The sequence below is a fragment of the Phocoena phocoena genome, chromosome 13 (assembly GCF_963924675.1).
Source record: "Phocoena phocoena chromosome 13, mPhoPho1.1, whole genome shotgun sequence".
In the NCBI taxonomy this organism is placed as follows: domain Eukaryota; kingdom Metazoa; phylum Chordata; class Mammalia; order Artiodactyla; family Phocoenidae; genus Phocoena; species Phocoena phocoena.
In genome coordinates this window covers 75,013,469-75,029,122 of record NC_089231.1, presented here as the reverse complement: position 1 = coordinate 75,029,122, position 15,654 = coordinate 75,013,469, and the positions used below count along the sequence as shown (strand labels likewise).

Below are 15,654 nucleotides of genomic sequence, written 5' to 3'. Positions count from 1 at the left end.
ACACCAAGAAAGTAGTACATGTATTTTCTCATCCCCATTTAGCCACATTTGTAAAGTCACCGATTTCAAAGGGCGAGATGACCAGAATTTTCAGGAGGGCCACACACTGGATACAAGGTGTCTTTTTGTTTTGTTTTGTTTTTTTAAAAAAAAAAACAGGCTATTAAGACTCTGAAATTTGGCTTTTTTAAAAAAACCCCAATACCACATGCCAGATAATTTCTTCACCCCAAATATAAAATCCTATGCTTGTAATTTTAAAATACTTAGCCAGCTATGGGAATATTGTGCAAATTTAATGTCTACCAGCAACCCAGAAGCAGACTGCAGACGTGTAGCTATCACACCTATTTTCCAGGTAACCTGATTCAACTATTACTGACTGCTGTGGTCCCAGGCCCTCTGACTTCCTCAGAAACCACCTCTTTGGAACTTCCATTTCCACTGTTTTTTTTATACCCGCACCTCGAGCTCACCTCCCCCTCCCCCATCTTCACAGCCCCTCCACGTGAATCCATCCCATGTAATCTTACCGGAGAACCTGCACTCACCTTTACCAAACACACGACAAACCTAGGCAACCTAGGGACTATTAATCTTGTCTTGGCATCAGCTTACACCACATAATAGGTGCTGACTTCGTGGAGGGAAATCTAAATGAAATCAATGTCCTATTACAAACGAAGCTGGCCAGGATCAGGTGTTTCCAAGTGCAAAAACAACTGATCTTAAGCTACAGGCAGAGACGTTAATGCAGCAGATATGTTGTACAATCAAATCCTTGTATGCTGGTGAAAGACCTTGCCCCCAAAGTCCAGAGTCAAAACGTTATCGCAAAAACGAGGACCATTCAATGTGACAATGCAATACAAATAACAGGATTCAAGATCCTTGTTGCAAGTCCTGAACTGGAATCTCTTTCTTTACAGGCTTGACAAGAAGACAGCAGTCATTTACATTCCTCTTAGAAGGTAATTACCTTCAACAATTCTAAGTTCAATGGATGGGGGGGAGGGGAGGTGGGGGGAGAAGTCAATGTAATTTTTTCTGTGAAAATGGCAGCCAGGCTCTCCCCAAACAACCTCAGGGTTTCAAAGGAGGTAAAGACCTCAGAAAGGAGCTACTAACAGGGTTGGATCTAGTCCTTCCTTTTCTGGAGACAAAGCAAGAAGAATTCGATTAAGGAGATCATGACAACGGCAAAGCTGCCGTGGCATTTTATTATCTTTACAAAGTCCACCAATGATGCTTCCATTGAAATACACTCATTGAATGATGATTCAACACACAGGGCAAAGAGGGATGTCTTTGGAGAAGGCACTTCAGGTAGAACATTAGCAAATCCTACTGCTTGGTTAAAACAAAAATGAGCTACTGCTAATTCAATCTGACTAGTGGCCTCATGAGAACCGCCCCTCCGCACTGCAGCCTTGACTGCGTGCATGGGTGTGGGGCCCAACTGAAGCCAGGGGCGTGAAGAAAGCACCCCATTCACCTCCCTCTGCAGCAGCCAGGGCAATGAAGCGGCTCTGCTTTCAAATGCTCTGCCCTCCTGAACACACCCAACCTTAAGAGACCAGTTTCCCAAAGCAATGGTTTAGAACATATGCTAAGAGCCAGCAGAACTGGTTCAGGAAGCTCGCTGAAGGCCCTCTGTTTCTGCCTGACTTCCAGCTTACAGCAGCTATCATAACCAGCTTCAGCTTCCCAAGGTCACTAGCAGCTTCTACTTTTGCTAACCTCTTTTTTTAGCTGTTTTTCCATGGCACTGGTTCTGACGGTCTGTTACACTGGGGGCCTCCAAGGAACCTCACCTCCACTTCATGCCCTCGTGCAGTCTCCTCTTCCCAAATCGGAGCTCGGCCTGGGACTGGTTTTAATCAATAGAAGGCAGTAGAAGTGATGCTGTGACAGTTCTGGGTTTAAGTCTTAAACCTGGCCACTACTGCTTTATACCCTTGGGACCTCTGAGCTGCCATAAATGTGGTCCAGCTACCCTGTGGGCGAGGCCACGTGGAGAAGGTGAGACCTGAGGACCGCATGCAGATGGAGAGGCCCAGCCATCCTGCCAACCACGAGTGACACCAGCAAGACAAGGAGAGGAACCGCTCAGCTGAGCCCAGCCCAGTTTGAAGAGATGGGGAAAAGCCAGTTGTTGTTTAAAGCCACTCAGTTTTCAGGTGGTTTGTCAGCAACAAGTGATAACCCAAAACTGGTTATCCATAGATGCATTTTTTTCCTAAATACAATTACTCAAATGAAAAGAAAAGATGACAAACGTTTTCCCACCACGAGTTTCTCAGTCAACAGGTTGAATGGTAATTGGTCAACTGCTAAGAAGAAACCATGCCTTTTATCCTAAGTTCCCATGATTTCCGCCCCCATGATTTTTCAATGGCAATGCAAGGGGAGACAGTCTGGGAGCACTGGCTTAATTATTATTTAGCCAAAATAAGAGGCCATCAAAAGGCATTATCCACTACTGGATAAGTGATGATAAATGAAATTGTTCTCACTTCTATAGGGTGTTGTTACTTAATTATCCCCAATCATTTTTCCTCTTACAAGTGCCCTATCATTCCCCACAAAGCAGGGGGGAAACTAAGTTTGTTGAGGTTATCAAAAGAAAAAATGACAATAACTAGAATTTGAATCACCATCATCTGGAAAATATAGAGCACAATTTAACTGCTTCCTCAATTTAAAATAAAATTCCATAAAATATAACACTGTCTACATCATAGAGATGATTTCTTCTTATCTGAGGACATGAGTAATTGGAAATCAGGTATTGTTGAGTTAGAATACAGTGGTCTTTAAATGGTTTCAAATTTTGCTTATCAAAAGGTAGTCAACCACAATGCAAGCCTTCCAAATTCAAATTCATTCTTCATGTAAACTTTCTTGCATCTGTTCTTGATCTTTTCAGGGAGAGGGGGAAAGTCCACATCTGGCAAAGAAATAAGTTAGAATTTTTAAGGAGCGTACATCTAAAAGTTTGGCAAGGCAGTAAACCATTTTAAAGTAGATTTAGACCTTTTAAATATACTATACATTGAAATAGGAATTTCGACGTGAAATGCTAAAAACTTACCTTTTAAACATACATCACACAATTGGGTCCCTGTCTAAAAAGGTAATTGGGAGGAAGGAGACGTACAAGGGAGACGAATTCCCAGCATCAGAGCTGGAAGGGATGTGGAGTTGAGCCAGTCAGAGGCCCAGGAAGTCCAGTGCCCTGTGTCATACAGCCAGCCAGTCAGAGGCCCACTGGGGTGAAAACTCAGGCATCCTGATTCTGACCATCCAGTGCCATGTCCCCACAGTCCCTAGATCCCTACAGATCATCTCCCAGCACAGCGTGGGTTAACCTACTTTAATAAAAATTGCAGGAATGATGATATCTGCTCTTCATCACCAGTATCAACCATTTTTCTGTAAGTGCTAACCCTGCCCTTCACAGAATTAATTCTGTATTTGATTTCAATATTTAATGAATCCAGCTTGGAAAGAGAAATACAGGCAGAAGAAAAAAGAGGCTGGGTTTTAAAATTCAATTGTGGTTCACTTTGTTAAAACAGTCACAAATTATTTGCCTGCTTCAAAATGCCACAAATGATATAAACAATTAACCAGTAGAGCACTTCTGTTGAAATACCTATTTCTGTGCTTGAAGTCTTGGCGGGTCTTCTCATCTGAAACTTTTCTGCTGCTGCATCAGACCCACATTTTCATAGACTCTAGCATTATCTTCTCTCATTCTGAAAAGAAGAAAAGGAAGACAACACTAATAAAAATGCAGACATACTGCTTAACCTTACATGATAGTTATAAGGCACATACTCTATTCTCTGGGGACCGTATGCGGCGCAGACATAGCTCCTGCCCCCAGGAGCTGACATTACAGGAGAGGATATCGGACAGAAACACACAGCAAAATAATTCTGAAGTAAGAGCCTCAAGTCCCTGTGCTCCCGGGGTTTGGCGGAAGGAGAGTTGTTTTCCAGGAGGGTGGAGCGAGGCAGGCCTGTATGATGAGGCATTGGGTTAGACCTTGAAGGAAGGTGAGACATGTGCATAGAGAAAAGAATGGTATTCACTGTGGGCAGAAGGATCTGAATGGGCCAGAGCAATGTAAAGGCAAAGTGTAGGAACGGTTAGGCAGGGACTACAGATCCATTCAGCCCCCAATCCCGCGACATGAAGGTGAACATGAAGCCGACTGGCAGTTTAGGGCCCCAGGGTGGAGGGGCAATACATCAGAGCCCAGACTCTGGTTTTTTTTTTTTTTTTTTTGCGGTACGCGGGCCTCTCACTGCTGTGGCCTCTCCCGTTGTGGAGCACAGGCTCTGGACGTGCAGGCTCAGCGGCCATGGCTCACGGGCCTAGCCGCTCCGTGGCACGTAGGATCTTCCCGGACCGGGGCACGAACCCGTGTCCCCTGCATTGGCAGGCAGACTCTCAACCACTGCGCCACCAGGGAAGCCCCCAGACTCTGTTTTGCTGAGCAGAGTGGAGACCAGAACAGTCCAGGGGGACGAGGAACCCAGCAGCTCTGGGCTGGTCAGAGAGGAACAAGCTGAAACAAGCAGCAGGGGCCAGGGTCTCCTGGGTCTGCACCCTACAAGGGGGACAACGGGAACGGAGAGGCAGAGAACCTATTAGTCACAGGCAAGCCACTGGTAAAAAGGGAGTCGTCAGAGCTAATTCTGGTGAGCCAACATGTAGGGAAAGCTTTCTGGCAAGGACTTGGAGCCCTGACGTGCTGGTTCCACTGCAAATCACTGCAGATAGCAATTTAAAATCAACTTTCCCCATCAGTCCGCTGGGAAAGAAAAAAGCAGGCAGAAGGAAGAGGCGGCTTGGTGGAGAGCATACTTTTGCTATATAATTTCATTTCAATGTTAAATAGAAAGCAAATGTAAATACGAGCCTCATATATGTTATGAAAAACGTTTATATAGAGTATTAAAGCCAACAGGGGTTTAAAAATCCACATCAGAAGCAAACAGGGATAAGACTCCCAGGGGAAAATAAAAAGTAAATGTTATACCAGAGAGTGACTTTAGGATACACAGAAAAAAAATAACTTACAATTGTTATTCACATAATCGATTTAACAAATATTTTCTTATCACATGTTTTAGTTTAAACATGGAGTTGGCAAAGTTTTTCTGTACAGGACCAGACTAAAAATAATGTAGTCTCTGTGGGCCATACACGGTCTCTGTCATGTATTATTCTTTGTGTGTGTGTGTTTTTAATAACCCTTTAAGAACCGTCCATGAGCTGTACAAAAGCAGGCCATGGCCCAGATTTGGCCTGGGGGCTGTAGTTTGCTAACCTGGTTTAAATACCCACAGTAGATTTCTGCTGACTGTGGAAAATTAGACCATGATCGTGTTGACACATTGATGGTCAATTTACTTACTTTTACATAGCGAAGAGTCTTGACTCATCAAAAAGGGTGTTACCTACCTCTGCAACAATCCACACCCCATCAAAAGAAAAATTAGATTCTTGGGACTTCCCCAGTGGCGCAGTGGTTAAGACTCCGCGCTCCCAATGCAGGGGTCCCGGGTTCGATCCCTGGTCAGGGAACTAGATCCCACATGCCACAACTAAGGTTTGCATGCCACAACTGAGGAGCTGGTAAGCTGCAACTAAGGAGCCTGCCTGCCGCAACTAAGACCCAGCGCAACCAAATAAATAAAATACTTTTTAAAAATTAGATTCTCCTTGGAGAACCAGCACTTGATATCTGTACAGTCCCGTAGACTCCTAGCCAGTGCAGCAAGCAGCCTTCAGTTTAGGTCAACTAAAATTTAGTTTAGCTAGCCACTGGCACACTCAAGAACCAGTTAGGCAACAATAATGTGCACCAAGGAAAGGCATGTGCTGCAAAGACGTATCATTTTTTAAAGCTTTTCTATAGGATTATGTTCAGGTAAAAAGATTCTCCTTCATTTCTACTTACTCTGCACAGGACGGCGTTGGGGTACAAGGCGGGAGGGGACTCTGATCTCCAGTTGCCTGGTCCGTCAGGGAATACTTAATATTTGTGTATTCGTGCCCTTTCCTCTTGCTTTTCTGCAAAGTGAAGATTGCATATATGAAGAACTGTGACTTTTTTGAGGGAATGAAGAAGTCAAAAAGGCATTTCATTAAAAAGGAAAAAAGAGAGAGAGAGTTTGACAGACAGACAAGTTGGACCCTGAATACTGGTATGTATGTTGACCAAATGTCAGGGAATTCACCTCCTTCATGTAAATACATCATATGGGTGAAAAGCACCTTTGAACCATACAGTTCAAAAGCAGAGAGTCATGCATTAACAACTTACTGTATTAAATGAAATGTACCTGTTTCTGGACTGAGACAGAATTCACACGTTCTTTGACACATTAGCATCTAATCATTTCATAGTTCACTTGCAACACATTTAATGATTTTCAAGTAAACAGGTGGGAAAAGAGCTTCAGAAATAAACGCACTCCAAGTAAAAACTGCACACAGGTACAAAAGATGGCAGCACTCTTAGCAGAATCATACACTTTATCGTATCGTCCCCACCCCACCCCCACTCCAGAAAAAACTCCAGCACATTTAAAACTTTATTTTCAGCCCAATGATACTCTGGGGGAAAAAAGGCAGAGAAAACCAGTAAAACGTAATCTCATTTCAGATACAGAATGAACTGCATTAGGTAGGACTCTAGTTAGATGATTTATCATTCTTTCCTCCTAAATTCACCCAGAAACAACCAATTCCGAAAATCTAATCCATCAAGTTATCTTCATTATATAATGCTGCCTTCATTACAGGATTATTCAAGAAACAGTAAATGTTAGAAAGAGTACCCATATCAAATACTGACGTATAGCAGTGACTTTCATTCACTGTTGTCGAAAGGGTGAACTGGTGCCATCACTTTGGTACACAACTGATAGTACCAACTAGTTAGTATCTGGTAATGATGAAAAGGCACATATATTTTACAACCTTGAACATTTACTTCTTGAGAAACTCATGCACCCAAGCCTAGAAAGAGCTGACAAGGATGTCCAGTGACGTGCTGTTCCTAACAATGTTCACTAAGAGAACACTGAATACCTCACAATGAACACCTCACATTCATATCACGAAATAATATGCAACAGTGAAGAGGAAAAGTGCGTGTGTGTGTGTGTGTGTGTGTGTATCAAAACAGATTACATACACAATGTTAGGTGGAAAAACACAAACTGCAAAACAATGAAACAGTGTATCATCTTGCTAAACATTCTAAACATAAAAACAATGTCATATATTGTATACAGATATTTGTATTTAAAAATTTTTAAATACAAAAAGAGACTGCAAGGTTAGTTAATGCCTTGGGGTTCCGAGGGTGAAGATGAGTGGTGGCCCTGGGGGTGGGTGTCAAACGGAATCTCAGCCATATAGCGGTTACACTTGACTGCTTTTAAAAAGAAAAAAGATTTGAAAGAAATGTGACAAAAGGAAATGGTCTATTATGGGTGTGGTACTGAATGTTTTAAATTTTTCAAAATAAAATGTAAAGCATAAAAGAAATTTAAATCCACCAGTGGAATTTCTTTTTCCTCTCCTTGCTCAAAACTCACCAAAAACAACAGCTAAATAAAAAATGGAAAATCTTACTATACATAAAACAAGGGAATGCTACAACTCCAATCTACAAACTATAAAGTGTCTCTGATATAGTACTGTGAAAACTGGACCAAAATAAGAAGGAAGCTGAGAAGTAACACATACCCCTCAGGTGGTAGCAGGAAAAAGAAACCCCTGAATGTCGCTGTCCCAGGAGTGAAAGGCCTGGAGCTGAGCCATGGCAGGCCATAGGAGAAGTGGGGGAAGGCTTGTCAAGAGCCAGTTCAACAGAGTAGAAAGGCCCACAGTCTGAAGAGCCTTTTCTGCCGTCCACTGCCACCCTCCCAGCTGAGGTGGCCTAGAGGAGAGGCAGGGTAGGAGGGAGCATTATTAACCCCTCTGACTCTATAGGCATTGCAAAGTGTCAGAATGACCCCCTGAACACCAACACACGGATGTGCTCCCAGGGCGAAGGTAACAGGGCACTGAGACAACAAACCCAAGCAAAGCTGTGGACCTCCTCAGCCACCCTGCCTCCCCTCGCTATGGACTATCCAGTAATGAAGGGGTCAGCACAGAGCCTATATGAAGAAGGGGGGAAGGTAAAAAAAGGAAAAAGGGAGCAAAGAGCAAAAGGCAGATGGAGAAGACACATCAAAAAAGAACCTAAACAAAGAAAGAAGAAGAACACAAATAGTTCTGCCTTAATATCACAGACTTTACAGACATGTGCTTTCTTAAAAAACAGCGTAAATAAGAGATTATATGACAACAGAGGAGAGGAAAAGCAAGCTGGCGAAGCAACAAAAGGAAATAAAAGAAAGACACAAAATATAGTAAGTTCAAGTCTAATTAGAGGTAGCAAAAAATTAAATAACTAAGAACATAGAAAGGGACATTGTAAACAGTCTAGAGGAAAACATATTTTTTAAACTATTAATAAAATACATAGGGCTTCCCTGGTGGCGCAGTGGTTGAGAGTCCACCTGCCGATGCAGGGGACACAGGATCGTGCCCCGGTCCGGGAAGATCCCACATGCCGCGGAGCGGCTGGGCCCGTGAGCCATGGCCGCTGAGCCTGCGCGTCTGGAGCCTGTGCTCCGCAACGGGAGAGGCCACAACAGTGAGAGGCCCACGTACCGCAAAAAAAAAAAAAATAAAAATAAATTAAAAAAAAAAAAAAATACATAAAAGTGATGGAGAAAGCTATTAAGAGATTTGATATATATTATGGAATTCCTGAAGATAGGAACAAATAAAACATAAAAAAATATTCTAGGACATAATGCAAGAAAATGTTCCTGAAATCTCAAAGGAAAAAAAAATCTGAACCTGCATTTTATTTTATTTATTTATTTTTTTGAATCTGCATTTTAAAAGGAAAAACTTCACAATCAATCTCCCAAACATCAACGATAAAGAATATGCCTGGATTGGATCTCCAGGCAGAAAAAGTCAGTCACATATAAGGGGGGATAATCAAATTGACTTTAGACTCCAACACAGCCACATAATTCCAAAAAATCCTGTGGGGAAAAAAAAAAACAAGAATCTTATACCCTACTAAGTTACCCTTTAGATATAAAACCAATGTTCGGACATTTTTAAGCATGCAAAAACTTAGAATGCAATTATCTTAAAAAAAAAAAAACAGCTAGTAATGAAATCTAGCCAACAGAGAGAAATCAAAATCAAAACAAAGAATTCAGAGAAACAGATACCATGATAAAAGGACTAGAGTTTTGATCTAAATACAGCACTAACACTGAACAACTGTCATAATTATAGATATAAATGTCATAAACCATGACAAAAATCAGGAGATAAAAGAAAAATGTTCTAATTCTCTTTCACAGAGTTAAATATCAATTATTATTACAGTAAAAACAGTTAAAATTTTCTAAGCACTGGCTTTGTGTCAGGCACTATTTGAATATATTATCTCATTTTAATCCTCATAACAACCTTTTGAAATAGATACTATTAGCCCTATTTATTATTTATGTTATTTATTATTTATTTTGGCCACACCACATGGCACGTGGGATCTTGGTTCCCCTACCAGGGATCGAACCCGCGATCCCTGCAGTGGAAGCGTGGAGTTTGACCACTGGACCACCAGGGAAGTCCCAGCCATATTTAACAGATAAGGAAGTGGTGTGCAATTTCTAGTCATAACCTTAAAACAGGGGTTGGCAAACTAATGGCCTATGGGACAAACCTAGCCCAGACCTTTTGCAAGGCTTGTAAGAATAGTTACTTCATCACAAGTTTAATGGTTTTTAAAGGGTTGTAAAAAAAAAGAGAGAGTATGCAACAGAGACCATATGTAACTGGGAATCCTAAGAGACTCACCGTCTGACCCTCAACAAAGAAAGTCTGACTCCTACGTTAACAGGCAGCTGCTTGCCCTCCACTTCCTCCTACTCTTTGCAACCATGTGAAAAAGGAAACATCCTAAAGGACAGTAGGGGGACAAGACTGAATGTACCTGGGTCCCTGGATGAACCTAGGTCCCCGCCCTATACCCTCTGATCCCCAAATTGCCTGCCAGCTTGGACTTTTCTATAGAGAAATAAGCTTCTATCTTGTTTAAGGCACTATTATTTAGCCTCTGTTAAAGCAGCCAAACCAATTTATTATAAATTGCAGTCATTACAGAACTTATAGTCTAGGGAAGAAGTTGCAAAAAAGAAATCCGAGGAGAAAATGGTTCATTGAGTCTATATAGTATTTGAATTTTTTGAACTGGTTTTAAAAATTTTAAGTCCTGGGCTTCCCTGGTGGCGCAGTGGTTGAGGGTCCGCCTGCCGATGCAGGGGACACGGGTTCGTGCCCCGGTCCGGGAAGATCCCACATGCCACAGAGCGGCTGGGCCCGTGAGCCATGGCCGCTTGGGCTGTGCGTTCGGGAGAGGCCACAGCAGTGAGAGGCCCGCGTACCGCAAAAAAAAAAAAAAAAAAAAAAATTTAAAGTCCTTGTGAATAATCACCTCTGAATAGCAGCCATACACTTTTTAGCACTGAAATGCTGACTTACATAAGAAGTAATTTTTTTAAAGATACAATATAATTTAAAATTAAATATTAGCTGGAAGAATTGACAGAGAGCATCACTTACTTAAAAGTTTAAAAATCCTAACTCTTTTTTTTTTTTTTTTTGCGGTACGCGGGCCTCCCACCGCTGCGGCCCCTCCCGTCGCGGAGCACAGGCTCCGGACACGCAGGCCCAGCAGCCACGGCTCACGGGCCCAGCCGCTCCGCGGCACGTGGGATCCTCCCGGACCAGGGCACGAACCGGCGTCCCCCGCATCGGCAGGCGGACCCTCAACCACTGCGCCACCAGGGAAGCCCCTAACTCATTTTTTTAAATAAAAAATTTAAATATACAATAAATAAACTGAAGCATAAAGATGCTTTCTACTCAACACTTTTTTAAAAATTGTGGTTTAAAATAAAACACATGAGATGTATCCTCCTTACAAAACATTATGTGTACAGTATAATATTGTTAACCACTTGCTATTGGTGTACAGCAGATCTCTAGAACCTCATCATCTTGCATGACTGAAACTCCACCCCCCACCCATTTCTTTCTCCCTACTACACACTTTCTTGAAAATCAAAATCAATATTTCTACATGAAGTGATGACAAAAGAATTTTCCAATGAGGAATAATTAATGCAAATGGAACAGGAATTATTTTTAAAAATCATAGCAGCTCGAGGAATAACATAAAAATGCTGGAGCTTTTTAGCTTATTTTGGAAAAACAAGAAATAAAACTGATTCACAAGTCAGATGGGTTTGTTTCTCGGAACCATGACAGCCCAGGCTGTCTTATAGGTCAAGAAAAATTCTCAGGGAGTAGGGGCTGTTTTGTTCCATTTTGTTTTATTTTGCTTTGAGGAGTGGAGGGAAATTTATTTCAGAGGAGGTCTAAAAAAATGATCTGAAATTTATCTATCCTCCACTGGAATTCAATGACATAGCATGGTTACCAAGTCGCTTGCAATGTTTATAATAAATCTTACGGTCTTGTCAACTGACACACAGCCAAGGTTGAAAGGAGGAACCAACCATGAGGCTCTAAAATCATCTGGTATTAACTATCTTTCCATGTGAGTAAACCCAGTTACATTCTTAAACCTTAAATTACAAACAAGCCCAAAAGCCCAGAGCAGGGAGAGAGTAAAATGAAAATGCTCTTGTCTAAGTTACGGAACAACAAGATGATGCATCCAGGGTGCTCTGGGCTCAAATGTCAGGATTACAAACACCCTGACTCCTTCCACATCTAATCACAGAATCTTACTGGTTCTGCTCTCCCTGGGCTCACTATCAGCCCCTGCTATCCTGTCCAAACCACCATCGGTTCTCACTGACGCTGGTCCCCCTGCAGCTGCTCAAGCCTCGTGCCCACCCAGCCTTCCCTCTCAAGCCAGGGCCCTCTTTTTAAAATGACAATCTCTTTTTTTTCATAAATTTATTTATTTTTTATTTATTTATCTTTGGCTGTGTTGGGTCTTCGTTGCTGTGCGCGGGCTTTCTCTAGTTGTGGCGAGCGGGGGCTACTCTTCGTTGCGCTGCACAGGCTTCTCACTGCGGTGGCTTCTCTTGTTGCAGAGCACGGACTCTAGGCGCGCGGGTTTCAGTAACTGCGGCACGCGGGCTCAGTAGTTGTGGCTCGAGGTCTCTAGAGTGCAGCGTCAGTAGTTGTGGCGCACGGGCTTAGCTGCTCCACGCCATGTGAGATCTTCCTGGAGCAGGGATCAAACCTATGTCCCCTGCATTGGCAGGGGGATTCTTAACCCCTGTGCCACCAGGGAAGACCCGAGGATCTTATGTCACTCCCCTGCTTCAAAATCCTCAGTGATTTCCCATTTTCCTTAGAATAAAGTTTTAAATCCTCAATATGGCCTGCAAGACCCGCCCCCTCGAAATCTGGCCTCTGCTGACTTTTCTAATCTCACCCAACATGCCCCATGCTCTCCCTCTAACTCCTTCTGCTTCATCGTATGGATTTATTTCCATTTCAGGAACATGACTACCTATATTTCCAGGATCTGGCACAGTGCCTGGCACATAATACAACTGACTTTAATTAATGCAGGAATGAATAAACAAATGAACAAATGTGAGAACACCTTTTTATTGAACCAAGGAGATTATGGAAGATATGTGAAGAAGCACAAGGCTAGGGAAACAAATAAAATAGGACAAATGTAGGCATGGCCTCATACATATATGTGTGTGTGTGTATATATATATATATACACACACGCACACACATGCACACACATATATATGAGAGAGAGAGAGAGAGGGATTATATAGAGAGAGCTAGACAAGAGAAGTAATTAATTTGCTAATTAGCAATTCAAAGAATATTATACCAGTACAAACAAACATACCCAGTATCCAGATCTTGGCTTTGAAATACCACTCTTCAATAAGAAGAATCAGGGCTCCTTAGAAAACTGGCTGGGAAAGTACAAGATGAACCTAGATCATCTTGTGGTGTCAAAAAGAGTAAGGAAGTAATCAAAAATGGGAACATATCAAAAAAACACAGGAACCAACTCGAAAAGCTTCCCACTAGGCAAATTTGGGACAGTTTAAGCAACAGAATAAGTAACAGTAATGGACTATAACCCATTCTGACATAAATAAATAAATGAATAAATAAATAAGGAAGATGGGAAAGCTATTTCTTATAGTAGGCTTCCATCTAATAAATGAAAAGGGAATGGTGGAAAGAGAAAATCACCATTGGGCAAATGTCACAGTGGTAATTTTTCCTGGCAAGAATCGTGAATGAATATAAAACTGGTAGGCAAAAAGTATGATGAAAAATTGTTCATTTATATAGTTTCTTGTATCTACCTATAAGATATTAATTAAAAAGGGAAAGACAGCAACTTAACAGTGGAGAAATCAGACAAACACCTTAATCAAGTGATCAAAGTTAACACCGCCAGGAGTGAAACAAACTGAGAGGGAGCTCATGATGTGATGCACCAGGAAGGACACAGCATCACTTCTGTGACCGTCCTGGCAAAAATGCATGACCTGAATCTCATCAAGAGAACACATCATACAAATCCAAACTGAGGAGCATTCTACCAAGCAACTGGTCTGAACTCTTCAAAAATGTCAAGGTCATGAAAGATAAAGATTGAATACTGCTCCAGATTAAAGGAGACTAAAACTACATGACAACTAAATGCACCATGTGACCCTGAACCACACGAAAGATATTAGTAGGACAAATTGGCAAAATCTGAACACGGTCTATAGATTCGAAAATAGTTACTGTATCAGTGCTAATGTCCTGATTTTGATAATTTTACTATGGTTATATAAGAGAATGTCCTTATTTCTAGGAAATACACATCAGAGCATTTGGAGGCAAAGGGACATTAATGTTTGCAACCTACAAACATTTCATTTAAAAAATTATATAGGTATATATAAAGTTATTTATATATGTGTGTGTGTGTGTGTGTGTGTATATACATATGGAGAGAGAGAGAGAATATGAATCAGTGATAAAGTAAATGTGTTAAAATGTTAACAGGAAAGGGAATTCCATTATACTGTTTCTGCAAGTAAAAAAAAATTGTTTTAATTCTGAAATGGAAGTTAACAAAAGAAATCTACTTCCAAGTAAACAGCAGAATGTGAGAAGGTCCATTTATAAAGAGCTGAGAATTTTCTCAGTCTTGCTCATTTGCATTTCCTCTAGATTCCCACCTGTTTCTGCATTTCCTCCTTCCAATGCTGTTTCTCTACTGCCTTTTCTTTTTTTCATTTATCCCTTTGTAGCACATTCTTCCACTCCCAAAGGTCCTCAATGCTTCATAATTTTGGAAATGACTGTATTTCAAAATAATTAATTATCCTAAATGAGTTTTGTTCTTTTGCTTAATTTAAAAATCAGGTGGTTTTAATGTTCTTTTTTTTTTTTGCGGTACACGGGCCTTTCACTGTTGTGGCCTCTCCCGTTGCGGAGCACAGGCTCTGGACACGCAGGCTCAGCGGCCATAGCTCACGGGCCCAGCCGCTCCACGGCATGTGGGATCTTCGCGGACCGGGGCACGAACCCGTTTCCCCTGCATCGGCAGGCAGACTCTCAACCACCGTGCCACCAGGGAAGCCCGGTTTTCATGTTCTTAAGTCTGCCACTTAAACCTTCTGCTAAAATAAAGTACTTCTTACTTTACCACTAAATCAAGTAGCAAGTTCCTACACTGAATCAAACAATACAATGCAGAAAACAACATATTACAGGATCTAATTTTTAAAAATAAATATAATCTAAGCCTACATATATTTAGGCTACATAAATCCAAAGGCTCATATACCAAATAGTAGTTCATGTGCTGACACATATTGGCACCAAAAAAGTATTGGCTGAGTGGATGAATGCATGCATGCATTCTAGTACTCTTGGGATGGGATTACCAGGGACATTCAGTTTCTATCGTCTACAGTCTGTAGACTACATTCTGTCTACATGCTACCTCTCCTACCCCTCACCTCCAATAAAAGAGCAGCAATAAAGGTTTTTTGTTTTTTTTTTTAAGTAGTTCCTAAATCCAAATTACAACTTCAAATTCAGGGTCAGAGGGACCATATATAGTAATGGGAAGATCTGAAGTGCTAGAAAAGCTGGGAGGGAAAGTCCCTAAATTCTCCAAAACAAGAAGAAAAACCAAAGCTTCTGAGTGAAATAGAGAGCTTTCCCCCTAGCTTTTCTGAACAAGAAAAGACTACATTACGTTCTTCAAGATATTCCCGAATAACTTCCCATTTGTACCAACTGTACTATCCTCTCTTGTATTTATTAGGAGTCCTTCTCTATGGGCAGCTTTATGCTTTAAGTATTCCTGGCCCAAATTAATATAACTGGAAGACAAATATAAAATAGCCTACAGTAACCATCTAAACAGTTCACAGCACTTACAATAACACAAAGTCAGACTTAAAGCCGTAAAGTTCAAAACCAGTAGCTTGTTCACTATTTGGCGGTAGCTTTCTA

At 41.5% G+C, this 15,654-nt stretch overlaps 1 protein-coding gene across 1 annotated transcript in view; it reads right to left on the bottom strand.

Moving 5' to 3' along the window:
* Nucleotides 1–3,691: 3,691 nt before the first annotated feature.
* The window catches only part of PTPN11 (protein tyrosine phosphatase non-receptor type 11), a 67,577-nt gene continuing 55,614 nt past the window's right edge, over nucleotides 3,692–15,654 (bottom strand). Inside the window, exons 14-15 of the mRNA XM_065889522.1 lie at nucleotides 5,978–6,090; nucleotides 3,692–3,761 (exon numbers count right to left, since the gene is read on the bottom strand). Of these exons, the coding sequence (XP_065745594.1) occupies nucleotides 3,692–3,761; nucleotides 5,978–6,090 (183 nt within the window). The remainder of the gene's footprint in view (nucleotides 3,762–5,977; nucleotides 6,091–15,654) is intronic.